Source organism: Xylocopa sonorina, chromosome 7 (assembly GCF_050948175.1).
Source record: "Xylocopa sonorina isolate GNS202 chromosome 7, iyXylSono1_principal, whole genome shotgun sequence".
Lineage (NCBI taxonomy): Eukaryota > Metazoa > Arthropoda > Insecta > Hymenoptera > Apidae > Xylocopa > Xylocopa sonorina.
In genome coordinates, this window is record NC_135199.1 from 6,060,449 (window position 1) to 6,077,024 (window position 16,576).

The window sequence follows — 16,576 nt, forward strand, 5'->3', positions numbered from 1 at the left end:
TTACTGTAAATTGAAAGCCTTTTGTGCACACACTACGCGTTGGGGAAAAAAATCGATAATTTCACAGTGTAAATTGAAACGCGAGACACGTAACTGAAAATGTTCAAACACTCGCCCCTAGAGGTAGATATTCTAATCAATATCGATCACTTAGATATCGTTTCGAATCGATATGAACCAGATGAAATGTACAAAATTGGCGCGAAATGTAAACGTATTACTTATTCGAAAAATTCCTTGCACGGTAACATTTGTTACTTTATCAAATATTTAGAAAATATTATACTTTACAAAACTGTGTATGTATATACAATTTTTAAATACAATATTTGAATGTCATAGAAAAATGAATATGTTATTTTATTTCGTGACTACACCATGTCCACACTAACGTCCTCAAGCTATTCTTTGTTACCTCAAATTTATTATTTTTTGAATAGTCTACTTTGGTTACGTATTCACAACCGAAGCGTAACATATCATCGCAATCCTCTATATCGTCCAACAACTCTTTAGAGAATTCAAGAATTCTCATTAGATGTTCTTTGGTAAAGATTACTTTCATTTGCTTCGTCAGAAGTAATTTTTGCAAAATGTTGACGTACAACATAAAGGTGTCCAACCCAACATTTTTAACTAGATTTAAATTCAAACGCAATGCGACGTTTAAAAGCATTGATTTGTAGTGAACGACATCTCCTTTTATACTTAATATAGTATTCAGGAGTTTATCCATTATTCTCACTACAAGCTTAGCATGCTGCACCTTATGTTTATGCAAATTCTCTGTAACTTCTAATAACCAAGGAAATAATCCATGTCCCTCTATAAGAAATAGACCCGCTTTCGTAATTTCTAATGTAACTGCAATAATTTCTAAAATAAGTTCCTGAAAAATTAAAGAATATGTTAAATATATACATGTATACAAATCAGATCGGAGGAAAGAAGAAAGTTGCTTCTTAAAATGTACGTTTTACCTTTGTAGTTGAATCTGAAAGAGAACAAACATAAAAACTTAAAAGCATTTTGAACAAAACGCATTTAAATGCTATGTCCAGTTCACATTCCGTTTTCATACCGTCGCGAATATTTTCCAAAATCCAATACCTATGTGCCTTGTACTGTACATCGGAATTGTGTAGAAATTGTAATAATTCAGGAATTGTGTTTACATCTAACGCTGGCTTAGCCATTAGAAATGTTTGCAGAGCCGAATAAAGACGGTGCAATGGTTGCGTGGCTATCAAAGACGTTCTTGCCAAAAATGTAGTGACTAAACAATTTAAACGGACATTATTAAGTTCGGACTGTAATGATATAATACCATAACGTATTGCATCTATTAATCGCATCCACAATAACCTTGCCTTTGAGCTATAAATAAATATATATACATACATATTGAACATTATATGAAAATATATAGATAATTAAATTGTTATTATTACTTTCTGTTAAATACCTAGTAGCTTCCAAATGAGTGTAGTATCTAGCAATGACAGTATAAGCTACCATACGAACATCAGAATGTTTGCTGCAACATGCAGCAAGTGTTAATGCTAAAGCACCACTTTGAGCAACTTTGTGACACGATACGACATTATTTTCAGATAATAAGAAACATAATAATGGTAAATAGAATGCCGGATCATATATGTCATTTGCTTTGAATAATTCAGTATTCTGTAAAAAGTGAAACATAAAGCAATATTCTTTCTTTCTTAGCAATATTCAATATTGTTAAATTTTTTATTATTATACTTAGATTAATAAAATTACCTTCAAAGCTCTATCTACAGGATAATGCTTTATAGTGTTCATTATTACATCTTCTTCAAATAAATTTAGAACTTGAGCAATAGATGGTTGCCTCCACAATGTTGTATCCATTTCACCCTTTACACTATAATGTATTGCAGCAGTATTCCCCCATACATACGGTCGATATTCACATATATTAATACCATTACGTTCGTAATATTGCAGAATCTGGGATAAATATTGCACATTAGTACTTCCTAAAAAATTTCCTTCGTGTTAATTACTTTCATTCTTACAATTAAGATATACTGATCACTTTCACTTAAAGTAGCATTATACGCCGCCAAATAAACAGGTACGTGCGTTAATGTTACAACTGTCTTATTCTTTTGCATAAGAATCCATAACAATTCTAAAAGATCTCCTAAAAAATCAAATAAATAATTAAAGTGCAAAATAAAATGCAAGATATAATTTATTCAACATATTATTATTACATACTTACTTTTTGTATCTGACGAGCCCAACATAATATTAATAAATTCAGAATGAGAAGTTGCCATTTCGAATAAAGTTTTAGCGTATTCATCGTTACTTTCGTTTTTGTATGCAATATCACACAAAATACTCAAAGTTCTTAACATTGGTACTCGGGCTTCATCACTTTTTAATTCTTTAAGACCATACTTTAAAGAAAATCGTGTAAATTGTGACCATGAATAATTCCTACTTAGTGCTTCGAATACAATGCTTTCTCCTAGACTTCTTAAACGTTTTACTGCATCGTCCAACGCGTCACAAAGAATATTCAGTTTCTGAACATTTTTTGATTCTCTTTTTAACGTTAATGTGATTATATGAAGAAGAACATGTATCAAATTCATAATAAATTTGTCGCTTTCCATATTCCCTCCATGAGTGGCACATTTGTTATACACGCTTTGAAGAAGTTTTATATAATTTATAGAGACCTTATCCAATTTATCGCCAATTTGTAAAATGCTATTACACGTTTCATTGCACGCTTTAAGATCGAACGTGGTTTTGATTAAATAGCAAATAACACTAGTATTTTCTTCTATCCAAAGTTTCATACATTTAGGATCACATAAATAGGATAGTATTTCAGCTTTGAAATGTGTTCTCAAGCTTTTCAAAAACTCCTGACTCCATTTGAAGTTTAAGTTACTCGCAACTATCGGTAATACAATGTTGCCTTTTTTAATATCATTGGATTTCATCATACATTCCGTAAATACAGGTATGAATTTTATATTTTTACTAATTAGAAATGAAATTAATTTTACAGTTGTATCTGTCATTTCCATTGATATCAATGATGCAACAATATCTGTAAATATATATACATATATCATTATCATATTATATAAATTGCAAGAAAATATAAATATATGTAACAAAGACTCACTTGCATCAATACCAGAAATGTTGAATGAGAAATTAGAAAGGTATTCATATAAGGCTGTTTCCCATATTTCAAGATTTGTAACTGCACTTGATTTCAGAAAAAGTAGGTGCGAACATATGGCTCTAATGAATTCTGCATCCAATTCAAAGAATACATTCCTTTCACGTTTCATTTCCTTACTATTAATCATTTTTAGAAGTTTCGGGACTGTGTGCCCGTAAATTGATAAATTCTTTTCATCATTTGAAATAAACATATCATATTCCAATTTAACTAATCTCTTTAATAAATGTACAATATCTGTCGATGTTAATCGTAACAACTCCAACAATGTAATAATCGTATCAGTATTATTTATCTTTTTACTTTTCTGTTTCTTATCCATCATTTTACATAACTGTGTAAATAATTTATTTTTAAAATGAGTGAAAAAATTCTGAATACTACATTCTTTACACAGGTCAGCTGCTACCTTGCAAATATCAACAATTGTAAAAGTTAGCATACTTTTTGTGACATCCTCACTTTTTTGGTAAAACGGTGAAAAGTTATGCAAAATAGTTGGATGTGTAAAAATATGCTTAATACACTCTTGGACAAGGATAGAATTATCCACATTGTCACTTGCAAGATATAAAAGTGATATTAACATCACTTGGTAATTCTCATACTGTATTCTTGTTAAAATTCCTCTTTTAATAAATTGTGTGAAATAGAATATAGTCATTTTAAACAAACATATAATTTCATATGCTGACAAGGAATGATGAATTGTTATAACTTCTTCATTATATCGGAAAGTAACTGTATTGTCACCATAAAATATTTCATTCATTTGTAATTTACTGTCACTGAAGAACACTGCATTTAATTCACACATTAAAGTCATTGATGGAATTATTTTTGTCATATCAACAGATTTACTACCTTCTAACCAGCTTAATAAATAGTCTTTCACTGGTACGTCTGGTATATTTTTTATAAAATGTATTAAACATTCAGGTGTTACCTGACAGTGTAATGTATGTATTAAAACATAAGACATATAACATAAAATTGAAGAATGTAACTCTTCCTTCATTCTATGCAGTATACAACATAAAAGAGGTGATATTGCTGTAAATCGTTGCATAGGTAAAGTATTCATAGGTAAAGTACTTTCCAAATTTTCATGAATATTAGGCATATTTGCTAATTCTGAAATATATAAAAAAAGGATAATTGCATGTACTGTATCAATGCATGTCACAGATAAATAAAATTTTACCGTTAAATATGCTTTCCAGCCTGTCAATGTGAACTACTTCTTGATTAATGATTTCTTCTACATTAATTATATCATTTACATATCTTTCTACGTTTTGAACAGCTTCTTTTATAATACGAATAAACCACTTCGTTACTTTCTTTCTGTTATCTAAACTTATAAAACCATTAATCCAAATATCTAACTGATCGCTACATCCTTCGAACATTCCAGTGGCATTTAATAAACTTTTAATTGTTGCTTTTGTAGACAATGTTATTGAAGATGTTTCCTCATTTAAAATGGATATTAAAAATGATAATGTATCTTTAAATATTTTCTAAAAAGAATATTTATATACAATTATAGGAATAATACATTATTAAAAATTTATAAAAAAGTTTTACACTATTTTACATACCTTATGTGGTAAAAATTCGTCAGGATGTAACTTAACTAAGAATTTGATAGCTTTTACTTTTATAGCATTAAATTCGACATTTGTATCATCCAGTTTATTTAATATATTTAAAAATGTATCAGCTTGCATATTGGGTAATGTATCCAATAATTTTGGGCACACATCATTATACATGTGCAATAATTCTAAAATAACTGTTAAGTGTTCATTTTTATCTAATTCCATTAGTTCATTATTGTTACTGCTATCTTCATCTAAATCTGATATGAAAGTATTACCCCACACTTCTAGTATAATATTTAAATTGGGTACGTTCTAAAAAATTATTAATTAGTAAAAAAAATTAGTTTGTAATTATTTTAATTTATGGATTTCAATATACATTATATACATATTACATACATACCTTCAGCATAAATTCTGTTATATAGTTTTTAAAAAGATAAAAATTATTATCCCCTTTGTAAACTGTTTTTACAACTGATAAGTGTTTTTGTATTTGATTGAACATTGATGTCAGTGTAAGCATTGCCTCATGTCGTATTATTATATTAGAATGAACTAAAGCTGGTGTAATTCCCTGTTTTAAAATTACTCTTGGTAAAGTCAAAGATATTATTACCACAGTTAATTGTGATATACTTAATTCTCCAGAACATGTCCTTATACAGGTTTCCACATCCACAGACTTTATTATCTACAATAAAACTTATAAAATATAAATATTTCTTAATTACATTAAAAAATGCAATAAAAAATGTAAAAACTAAATACCTCTCTTGCGAATTTCATTGTTGCAATCCATTTTGGTGAAAGTCTAGGTTCAATGTAAGGCTCCAAAAGAATAAATTGAGACTTAATTAAGTCTGGACACACTGTCAATATTTTGACTACTAAATCTGATGGTTTCTCATGTTCCCAAGGTCGATCTAAGCTTTGAAGTATTGTGTTTACCATACGATTATGTTTAACGTGTGAAGTACCAAGCATACGATCATGGAAAATAATACCATGTTTATGTGATGTTAACAATGTAATTAAAAAATCGTGTACAGTCTCGATAACGACCTAAATTAAAATAAAATTCATAGATTAGTATAAAATAAAAGTAATCACGAATATGAATATATCGATAACATCATGCATTTATCAAATTAAACTAGTATGCAACGTTCACATTAGGTACCTCTTTTTCCTGAAGATGACATACATTTGGTATAGCATCTTGACTTTTAAGCTTTGGCCAATTATTTGGACCTTTCCAATTATATAAACATACGAGATTTTGAATAATTGATGTTGAAAATATTTTCAATTTCATAGTCTTACTAACACTAGCATTATGAAGAATATAAGTCTTAAGAGTAGTCAAAACTAAAGTAACAATATCTTTAGAATCATATATAAGAGCAGGAAATATACTAGAAAGCAAAATGCGTTTATCCAAAAGAACTCTAATGATTGGTACACTGCCTTCTACCAAGAAAGCAAGGATAAAATGAATAAAACAATTTCTTGTATTTTGACTGTCTGTGGGCTTTGTATGTTGTACAAGAAATTTAACAACTTCCAATGGTAAAGACAAATGAGCGAGTAGTTCACGTGGAAGATTACCACCTAATGAAACTACTACAGCGAGTAATTGTAAAATTACCCTCCGCTGCTTTGCATTACTTTGTAAAGACAGCATTGAATGTATTAGTGATAAATGTGAATTAATCAAATGACGACACGCTGCTTCTGCGCTGGATTGGTATTGCGGATACTGTGTTAGAATTCTAAATAAAAACAAAAATTAATATCAGTATATACTATTTGAAAAGAATACACTTAGAATCACATAATGTACTTACTTCATCAATAATATCCTTACTGCAGAAAATACTGCGGTCGCAGTACTAATTCCTTTCTTATCTCCATCATCCAATAATTTTAGTATTTCAAGAATATTACCACCTTCATTTAAGTATTCTGCAGCCAAATCCCTTTCTTTATCTTCATTACAGACTTTTACAAATTTTTTCAATACATCTATGTCTTTTGTAGAACTAAAGCTCTCTCTCAAAAACTTCCCAGTTAAATGATCCGTTTGTTTACTTGTATCTTTCTCAACTCCTTCATTTTCTTCACCACTGTTATCACCTTCAACATCCGTAAAGAAAGAAATGCCGGCATAATTATTATAGTAAGTGTTCGCATACATAGAACGTAAAAAAAATATACATATACCATTAAGCAATTTTTCATGTTCAATCGGCGTGTTTTCTAAAGATTCTTGATCTAATCCTTCATCAAATTTTTCAGTAGAACCGTCATGGGTTGTACCATTTACAAGCAAATCCACAGAATTATTTCTTTTCCGTTTCTTACTTTTTTTGCTTTTGTCACAAGCTAGCTTTCTTTTCAACATGTTTGCGTCGTTATATTTATCACTTGTTTGCACATCGTTATTCACACGTATATCTAGATAAGTTTAGATTTAATAAATAAGACTTGTTAAAATAAAGTGACTTTAAAAAAATATCTCCAAGGAACAGATTATTAAAGAAAAGAAGATTTAATTTCTATGGAAACTATCATCCCAAGTACAAACAGAATTTTAAATACCAAGGACATAAAAATAAAACGATTAAATGATTGAAGAATATTATTATTGTTGTCTATAAAATATTATAAAATAATATTTTTACCTTTCTCTTTCTTCCTTTTCTTGATAGAGGCGTTGGACACATCGTGTGCTGTCTTACTTTGTAAACTGTTATTCATTCTTCCAAATAACTTACATACATAAATATAGATATATGTACAGTTTAAATATAATTAGTTTAATTGTTGGTTCAAATAATCGATCCTTCTACACATTTCATCGCATAAAAGTCATTTCCATTACCGAATAGCGCATGTAACCTAAACCAACAGCAACCACGTGCAATCTAGCTTGTATACATATGACGTACTTTACTTGGATACACTTGGCGCGATTTTAAAATTTAAATTACCAACTTCGTATCATTTGTAGTTATAAGAAATTCAACTTTAATACAAGTATTTATGTACATTTTTACAATTTTATACAGATTCCATATTTATTATATTATATATTTATTATTTATTTCATATTAAATACACGATAGTTATTAGGCATCGATAATGTTTATTTTTAATAATATTATTATTTTTGTATGTGTAAACATTTTCTCATACTGTACAAAGTTATTGTTTTCCGAATATATACAAATATATTTGTACAAAAGAATAATATAAATACGCACATATTTCGACAGTTAAATTTCACATGTAATTATATACAAATAGATTACAGTCTTGTAGCATTTCAATAGATGAAAAAGAAATTGACCTCTAGAATTATAAAAGTGTAAAAATAATTGTTTCAAGCGCAACTGTATTTGAAACGCGACGTAAAAGTCGGTACAATAAATATTGCGGAATGTTGTTACACCACGTTAGTGCTGGTTACTTGAAAACTTCTTTTAATAGAAACATGCGGATATTGTTGGCGCCATTCTTGTACTATAAACTCGTTAATACCTTCACAGAAACTGAGATCGATCATTTTCAATTTTGGACAAAATAGTAAAAATCCGTAACATATGTCAGGAGTAAGAGAACGAGCTCCTAGTAAGTCCAATTGTTGCAGCTGTTGACATAAGAGAAGTGGTTCTAAATCACGATCTGTTAATCCTCTAAGCGCTGCTAAAAATACTTTTTCCAGATAACGACAGGAAAACAATAGTGCTCGTAAGGAATCACCAGGAGCACCCATTCCACCGCTATACGGATGAATAATTGTATATTAAATACTAAATTATACACTAAATTAAAAATATATAGATTTTTCAAGCACATACCACCATCCAAAATCCACTTCTCGAAGATTAGTACAATGTGACAAAGCTCTAACTCCTTGCGGTGTTAAAGTTTGTGCTTTCCAGAAGTCTACACTTTCCAAATATGGACAAGAATTTCCTAATTCAATTGCAACCTCGTCTATGTTTAAACGGTCATGCATTCCTGCTAAATTTAAGTGACGCATCTGAGTATTCTTTTTTAAAATAGAGCATAATGTAAAAGTTTCGATAGCTGTTCTGTAAAGTTCTAAACGCTCGAGGAACCTCAAGTTTTCAAGCTTTGAGAATCCTTCATTTGTTACACCCATACAATTACGTAAACATAATTCTAAAAATAATATATTATACTTACGATAACTATTTTGTAAATGTTCATAAGACGCATTTAAGTAACATTTTTTATCATTTACCTTTTAAATTCTTACATACTTTTGAAATTTCAAGGATGATAACATCGTTTACAAATTGACAACAATTTAATCTCAAATGCGTTAACGGAGTTCCGCATGTGTGAAGAAAATGTATAAAATCTTGATACTTGATCATATTATAATTTCCACACCATGAAAGGTCTAGTCGCTTTAGATAATGACATCTAGGCGCTAAACTATTTAGCGCAGACGTATCTAAACAATGCCAGTAAGGTTTTAAATTAAGACTTGTATACAACAACGCATCCCTTGCAATATTATAAAAATGCCTATTTACTCTGCATAAACGACATAATGATTTTAAATCTAAATTCTTTAAAATTTTCAGCACAGTTTCATCCTGTAAAAATATATTGTTCATAAGTATCATTAATAATTTTTATACTTATAGAACATTAATTAGAATGAAACATTTTACCGGAAGCGCTGAAAAACTTCCACATAGTTGATTTTCAAAGTCGGTTGAAGATATTAAATACTTTTCCTGGAAAGAATTATTTTGTTCGCTTAAAGTATTTGGTATCAAATGATGAATATCTCTCATAAGTTTTGGAAAATCTTCTTGTAAAAATTGTTGCAAACTGTTGAAGGCTTCCTCTATTGGAGGAACAGATTGATAATGCGGACCTATTTTAGATACTAATTTACCTTTAGATATATTGTCTATCATCTTGCTGTAAATAATTTACAAAATATATTAAATCGACATATATATATTAATAAAATATGAACCCATTAATACATGTACTGTTAACAGACCTTTCAAAAAGTTTGCAGTGCTTAGACAATGTCTTTTTGAGGATTGTTAAATCCTGATTCGCCTTCAAATAATCCGGTGTTAGATTATAAATATCATCATCACTTTGCTTAATATAACCCAACTCTTGCGAAAGATCGTTCAAATTTTGATTATGCAAATTATTAGGTACAATTAACTCTGATGTACCAATAAGTAATACAGCATCTAACTCTGTGTAATAGTCTAATAAACTATGATTAAATTCCAGTCTTATCATTTTTGTTTTAAAATTACATAGTTGTAAATGTGGAGAAAATATTCGTGGTTTAAGCGGTACAATTTGAGGCAATCCACTCCACAATTGATACCATTTGCCCTCAGAATTTTGTGCCCAAATTCCAATTACGCTTCCAGGATTATAAGTTTCATATATCGATACTCTAATTGGATATACCTCCTGATAATATTCTAAATCTTGATAATATAAAAAATATAATGATTTATTTCCATTTTTGCACACATCATTAGTACTAATTGGCATCAATAAAATATTCCAACAAGTTAAAAATATCTTTAAGAATAAAAACATAATATATTGTTAAAAATAATGAAAAAATAATAGAAACATTGAATGCTATAAAATATTTCAATAAAAGAAGTAGTATATACCTATGTAGTCCTGGCTTATAATGTTCACATTATTTTGTGGCATATAATCTATCATTCTTGAAGGTGCTTTGTCCCACCATTGTCCATATGTTCTCTGAAATTATAACTCTTTCGATATACAACTAAGAATATACGTTTTTACTCTTCATTCCATATTGTACAAATCAAGTAGTGGAACTGATAGAAAAAGTGTTAAAATACTTGTTGGATATACAAGTGTTCACTATTGCTTATACTTAACGTAACAACTATACAATAAAATGCTTTTACGATATAACACGTAAGCTGTTATTAAAGAGTGTTAAAATATTATTAAAAATACCATAATAAATTACAATATTTTTCTGACTGTTTACTAAGTTATATTATTCGTGATCCTTTAAATTGACATTTTTAATTTTTGGAAAATTAACATACCATAACAAAAGCTTGTGGAAAATCTCCGTAATCTGGAAATTTACTGGGATTTCCAGCAATATTATAGGCCGTATAAGAAATGCTAATATTGCTTCCATACTGAGAACTGAAATCACAAACATCTTTAACGAATTGCTCAACAAAAACAACAGTTTCTTCTTTCCCTTCGATTCTTTCTCCATTTATCGGTACTACTTCGACTTTTATCCCGTCATGAGATATCATGTCATTTGCAATTAATCAAAAAGGTTTAAACTTTGATGTTCGATTAATATAGGTTAATTAATTCAAGATTTGTCACTTTTCTAATTGCACACATAATACACATAACAAGTAATGCAAGCGATTCAGTTGTTTATATAACGCTTTAACAAGCAATTATCCACAGGATAATCTAGCGCCTTTGTGCCCTTTACGCTCGTTTTAATGCGAGAAGTACACAGTATAAAATATGCGTTTAATCACGCACACAATTTTCGGACGCACCAACCATTCATATACATTCGTATTCATCGTATTACAAACATTATGGACTATATACACGTATATTCTAATTTTGTAAACTCATTTCTTGAGAACCTTTCATTTGTAATGGTCGAACTATCATTTGTTTATCATAAACAGCGGAACAAAGAAAAAGCTCAAATAAAGACGAATTTAAAACTCTTCGCGTATTATATTTATATATTATTATGCATCATGATAACTTCGAATATTACAGTTAAGACAATTAGTATATTCTTAAACAGTATTAAAAGATTTAAAAGCTCTCACACCTAGGTGAGAGTTTTAATGTCAATAGTTTTAATGTTCAATAATTTAATATTAGTTTTTAGTGTGAATAAGTAGTAAAGTAATCTTTATATACGTATAATATAGTTTTAACAATTTCTTAATTCATACAGTAAAATGTTGATAAATATTTCCATATATTTTTTAAATTCAATTAATTAAGAAAATTATTCAGCTACTGTATATAGTATCATCTATAGTGTTTCAAAGTCTGTATGTTGACAAAAAATAATTGAAATATATAGGCACAGTTTTATTGTATTTTATTGTACATTTTACTAGCTTTATTGTAATTTTTTTTCTGCGACCAGTTTGAGCACTTCTCACAGAGATGGCGCCAGAGGTTCTAGAGTAGAGTCGGTATCATCTGTCTCATTCTTTCCTATAGCTTTCTTACACATCTTTCTCTCTCTTACCTCTAAGGCGGCAAATATAAAATAAATTATGATAAAACTACTGAAATATACAAGAAAAAAATTACAATAAAACCAGTAAAATGTACAATAAAATACAATAAAACTGTGCCTATATATTTCAATTATTTTTTGTCAACATACAGACTTTGAAACCCTATAGATGATACTATATGCAATAGCTGAATAATTTTCTTAATTAATTGAATTTAAAAAATAAATAGAAATATTTATCAACATTTCACTGTATGAATTAAGAAATTGTTAAAACTATATTATACGTATATAAAGATAACTTTACTACTTATTCACACTAAAAACTAATGTTATTTTAAATACACGCACTCTGTCCTTCTCTCTCCCTCTTTCTCTCTCTCTCACTTAACAAATTTACTTTCATATTACACTAGTTAAACTTGTATAAAATTAGAAGCAATATTTGTTTTTCTTACATTATTTTTTTAATAATTGCATTGTTATAAACATTAAGCAACAGTATAGCACTAAAATACAGGGCAAACTTGATAACTATATATAATAATCTAAGTTCAAAATTTTATTTAATCTTAAATACTAAATCTTAAATATTAATTTTTTGCAGAAAATATTATTGTGTACCATTTAACTGGTCTATCGCTATTTGCCTCTTTAAATATAATTTCCTCAAATTCTCATCCCTTGCTGGTTTTAACTTCCGTTTAGGTACATGGTTAAATGCCATATTCCAATTATTGGTGTGTCTTAAATCCAATAAGATGGAAAGCACTTGATTAAGGGGTAGATTTTTCCTAGATCCCATACCCCACTGTAGTGTTTGACTTAAGGGAAACTGCATCATTGGAATATTTTCTCTATTAGCTTTTTGAAATGAAACTGGTCTAGGATTTGCCTGAAAATATATATAAATAAACATCAATCAATGTAAATATATGTATACAATAGTGTTTCACAAAAAATGACAGAGATGTACTTCGTACTTTAATTAACAAATGTATGACTGAGATGTTAATTTACATTTTAATATAACATGTCTGCACCTTTTGTACTCATAAAAATTAAAAATGAATGCAATAATATAAGTAAAAGGATCAATACAATTTCATATGATTACTACTAATTTCTTTAGTATTTGTAACATGAATTATATAAAAATAATTTATTAATTACCTTATCTACCATTCCACCAATTATGTAGATTAACTCCGGGTCATAGCTTTTCATAATATTATTAGTATGTGGAGTAAGATATACTAATTTCTTTTTATCAAACAGTTCCAAATACGATTTTGAAGTGATATTTAATGGGAAATCTGCATCATATAATGTAGGTATTACCTGATGCAATTTTTGCATGATCAAACTTTCGTTTCTAGCATTGCAAAGGTAAAGATTAAATGGTTCATCATGTACTCGATTTGCAGAGAAGGAAAGTAATATTTGCTTCGCACAGTTTAACTGCTCATTTGCTGCCATGTATTCGTCATAACTAAGATCAAATACTACCGTAGGTTCATGTAACATAGCGCTTATTAATCGGCCATTATAAAAATGATTCATTTGTTTGTCCTGTATTCGATGGAATAATGTACATTTACTTAATCCATATGGACTACCATCATCAAAATTTTTTTCTTCTTCTTTCTTAGCCCTTCTTAATTCCTGTTTTTTCTTGCGATTTTCTGTTTTCCTTTCTATTTTCCAAAGATGCTCTAGATAACCTCTAAGTAAGGCACAAACCGAAACAAAAGTATTTTTTATTTTTCACAACTAAGTAATTTTTATTTTAAAATTAATATTAAAAATTACCTTCTTTGCCCTCTTGATGTTGACTGCATCAAGTGTAACCAATTATAAGCACTCAACTGTTCAGGTACTTTGTTCGTCGTACTTTTTAAGAACTCTATTTCTAATTTATACTTATCATACAGAGCTCGATATGTTGACTCCTCTAAAAGTTTCTGCAATTTTTCTTCATTTTTCTTTTTATATTCTTGAGATATCTTATGAGATGCACTTAGTTCAGTATAACCTCGTGCTATTAATTGGTGTGTTTGAACAGAAAGGTTAAATTGTGAAACCGTTAATTTAGATTTCACTGACTGAATAAACACCTTTGAATAAAATTTAGTTGCAAAAGCAACACACTTTATAGTATTCATTGTTTTCGATTAATTATAGAAACTATTCAAAACATTTATACCGATTTCATACAAATGTGGTATGATGCGCCTTAACCATACCACTACTGGCAGACATAACAGAGAGTATTAACTATATCTGATGTTTAAACGATAAAAATCCCCAAACTTTTTATCCCTATTAAATATTCGTAGCTATAATATATAGATAGCTACTACGTTCTAAATATTTATTTTAATTTCGTGTAATTTAATTTGTAAAATGTTATAAATTACATCTGTAACTACAAGTTACCTTGGTACACCTTATACACTGAGCCTCACGGTTCTGGCGCGGCGTACGACATAGACAATGCTCAGATCAGAAAGCTGGTAAATAGACAACTAATTTATCCGCACTTATCACCGTACGAGTTCTCATGTGGAATGTGTTCTTGCGAAAATTGATTAAGATGCGCCAATTTTACGATGCAGGTTAAAATCATGTATATTATTCCGCCACATTTTGTTCGCAAGTTCTTTTTACACGAAAACCTCACATAAAACCTCATGATTGGTGGTCTGTTTATCCATATATATGTAGCCTTTCTACCACGTTCCCCACATGCGTCGCTCCAGAATCGATAAAACTCAGAGTACACGCACGGTTTGTATGGTCGCCTTAATAACAGAATCCTGTCGGTGATAGTCAATTTGTAAACATTTGTAACTGCGCGTGACATCTCTATCGAGAACAGAGAACATAGATCAAGTCTGAAAGTAAATTTTAAATGACGGTATGGTTTTATTAGGGGAAACGTTTCCAAATTTTGAAGCAGAGACTCAAATAGGTCCAATTAATTTTCACGATTGGCTAGGTGACTCGTAAGACAATATTCCTTCCACTAAACATAACCTTTAATGTTATCTTGTATTTTGATAAATGATCATACGTGTATACTTTACTGGAAGAAACCATATCGCTTATCCTTATACAAATTCTTATAGCGTACAATATTCTAATACTGGTCAATTTAAATGTATTAATTACTAGTAACGTAATACGTTTCGTTTGAAATACAAAGTTGATTATTTTTCCATGCTTGCAGATGGGGAATTTTATTTTCTCATCCAAATGACTTCACGCCGGTGTGCACAACAGAGTTAGCCCGGGTAGTAAAATTGATTCCCGAATTTGAGAAACTGGGTGTGAAAGTTATTGCGTTGTCATGTAATTCGGTTGATTCTCACCGCAAATGGATAGACGTATGTCCAACGCAATTGTTCACATATTATAAATGAATGGAAAAACTTGGAATATTTGTCAAGCTACAATATCATACATTTTAGGATATAAAGACTTACGCTGAGATGACTGACAAAGAATTTCCCTACCCGATTATCGAAGATGAAACGCGAAAACTCGCTACGTTATTAGGAATGCTAGATCCTGCGGAAGTCGATAGTCATGGCATACCTATGACTGCAAGAGCAGTATTTATTATTGATCCTAATAAAAAAATGCGACTATCAATTTTATACCCTGCAACCACTGGAAGAAACTTCGAGTAATTTCATTTTCATTTTCAATGTTTAATGTTTAAGATTATCATTGATATATGTTTTAATAATAATTTTTAAACATAGCGAAATTTTGCGAGTTATCGAATCGCTGCAGTTAACAGAAAAGCATAAAGTAGCAACTCCAGTTGATTGGAAGGTTTGTATTTATTTTCATGTTATCTATAAGAGATGAAAGGTTAATACAATTATTTAAGAAAATAAATAATTTTATGCTGTGGTATTTAGAAAGGTGATCACGTAATGATTCAGCCTACTGTCTCTGATGAGGAAGCAAAAAAATTGTACAGCGATATTAAAACTGTAACACTACCATCGGGCAAAACTTACTTGCGTATAGTGCCACAACCGCTGTGAAAATGATACTATCAAAGATGAAGAACAAATGTATTACAATGTATTTTTTTAAATTATCAAAATTCATATTTGTGAAAATTAAAGTACAGATTTGATAATATATTAAACTTTTTCAATATTATAGTACTATCATGTTTCGTGAAATACAATTATAAATAAGTATATCCCTTTAGTGCCTTAATTAGTATGTGGCAGCTTGAGTCCGGAAAAAATATAATTAAAACGAACAATTTTTATATAAAATTTCTTATTAATACTCGACGACAAAATAATCGAAAACAATATACTAAAGTATATTTAAAAAATTCTACATATATTTTTCGGTTTTCGG

At 29.3% G+C, this 16,576-nt stretch overlaps 4 protein-coding genes across 4 annotated transcripts; 1 reads left to right on the plus strand and 3 right to left on the minus strand.

The window, feature by feature from the left end:
• Positions 1-51: 51 nt before the first annotated feature.
• Positions 52-7,919, minus strand: LOC143425689 (nucleolar pre-ribosomal-associated protein 1). The gene is made up of 19 exons (XM_076898691.1): positions 7,860-7,919; positions 7,751-7,816; positions 7,648-7,714; positions 7,551-7,615; positions 7,454-7,520; positions 7,090-7,323; positions 6,714-7,002; positions 6,047-6,638; positions 5,635-5,928; positions 5,267-5,557; positions 4,861-5,175; positions 4,461-4,779; positions 3,194-4,390; positions 2,270-3,115; positions 2,061-2,188; positions 1,783-1,992; positions 1,466-1,686; positions 981-1,377; positions 52-889 (listed from the first exon to the last, which is right to left on the minus strand). Exons 1-19 carry the CDS (start codon positions 7,917-7,919, stop codon positions 356-358), a joined length of 6,192 nt encoding a protein of 2,063 aa, XP_076754806.1. The 3' UTR covers positions 52-355.
• A 167-nt stretch (positions 7,920-8,086) lies between these two features.
• Fbxl4 (F box and leucine-rich-repeat gene 4) lies at positions 8,087-11,477 on the minus strand. The gene is made up of 7 exons (XM_076898279.1): positions 10,986-11,477; positions 10,569-10,662; positions 9,920-10,373; positions 9,579-9,834; positions 9,140-9,500; positions 8,730-9,057; positions 8,087-8,651 (listed from the first exon to the last, which is right to left on the minus strand). The coding sequence occupies exons 1-7, from the start codon at positions 11,208-11,210 to the stop codon at positions 8,315-8,317; spliced, it is 2,055 nt and encodes a 684-aa protein (XP_076754394.1). The 5' UTR covers positions 11,211-11,477; the 3' UTR covers positions 8,087-8,314.
• A 908-nt stretch (positions 11,478-12,385) lies between these two features.
• On the minus strand, positions 12,386-14,441 carry Rswl (tRNA methyltransferase roswell). The gene is made up of 6 exons (XM_076898692.1): positions 13,997-14,441; positions 13,358-13,910; positions 12,809-13,079; positions 12,643-12,718; positions 12,492-12,566; positions 12,386-12,434 (listed from the first exon to the last, which is right to left on the minus strand). The coding sequence occupies exons 1-6, from the start codon at positions 14,347-14,349 to the stop codon at positions 12,386-12,388; spliced, it is 1,377 nt and encodes a 458-aa protein (XP_076754807.1). The 5' UTR covers positions 14,350-14,441.
• A 539-nt stretch (positions 14,442-14,980) lies between these two features.
• Positions 14,981-16,368, plus strand: Prx6a (Peroxiredoxin 6a). Its single transcript, XM_076898295.1, has 5 exons — positions 14,981-15,192; positions 15,417-15,573; positions 15,658-15,875; positions 15,955-16,027; positions 16,117-16,368. The coding sequence occupies exons 1-5, from the start codon at positions 15,107-15,109 to the stop codon at positions 16,243-16,245; spliced, it is 663 nt and encodes a 220-aa protein (XP_076754410.1). The 5' UTR covers positions 14,981-15,106; the 3' UTR covers positions 16,246-16,368.
• Positions 16,369-16,576: the final 208 nt, after the last annotated feature.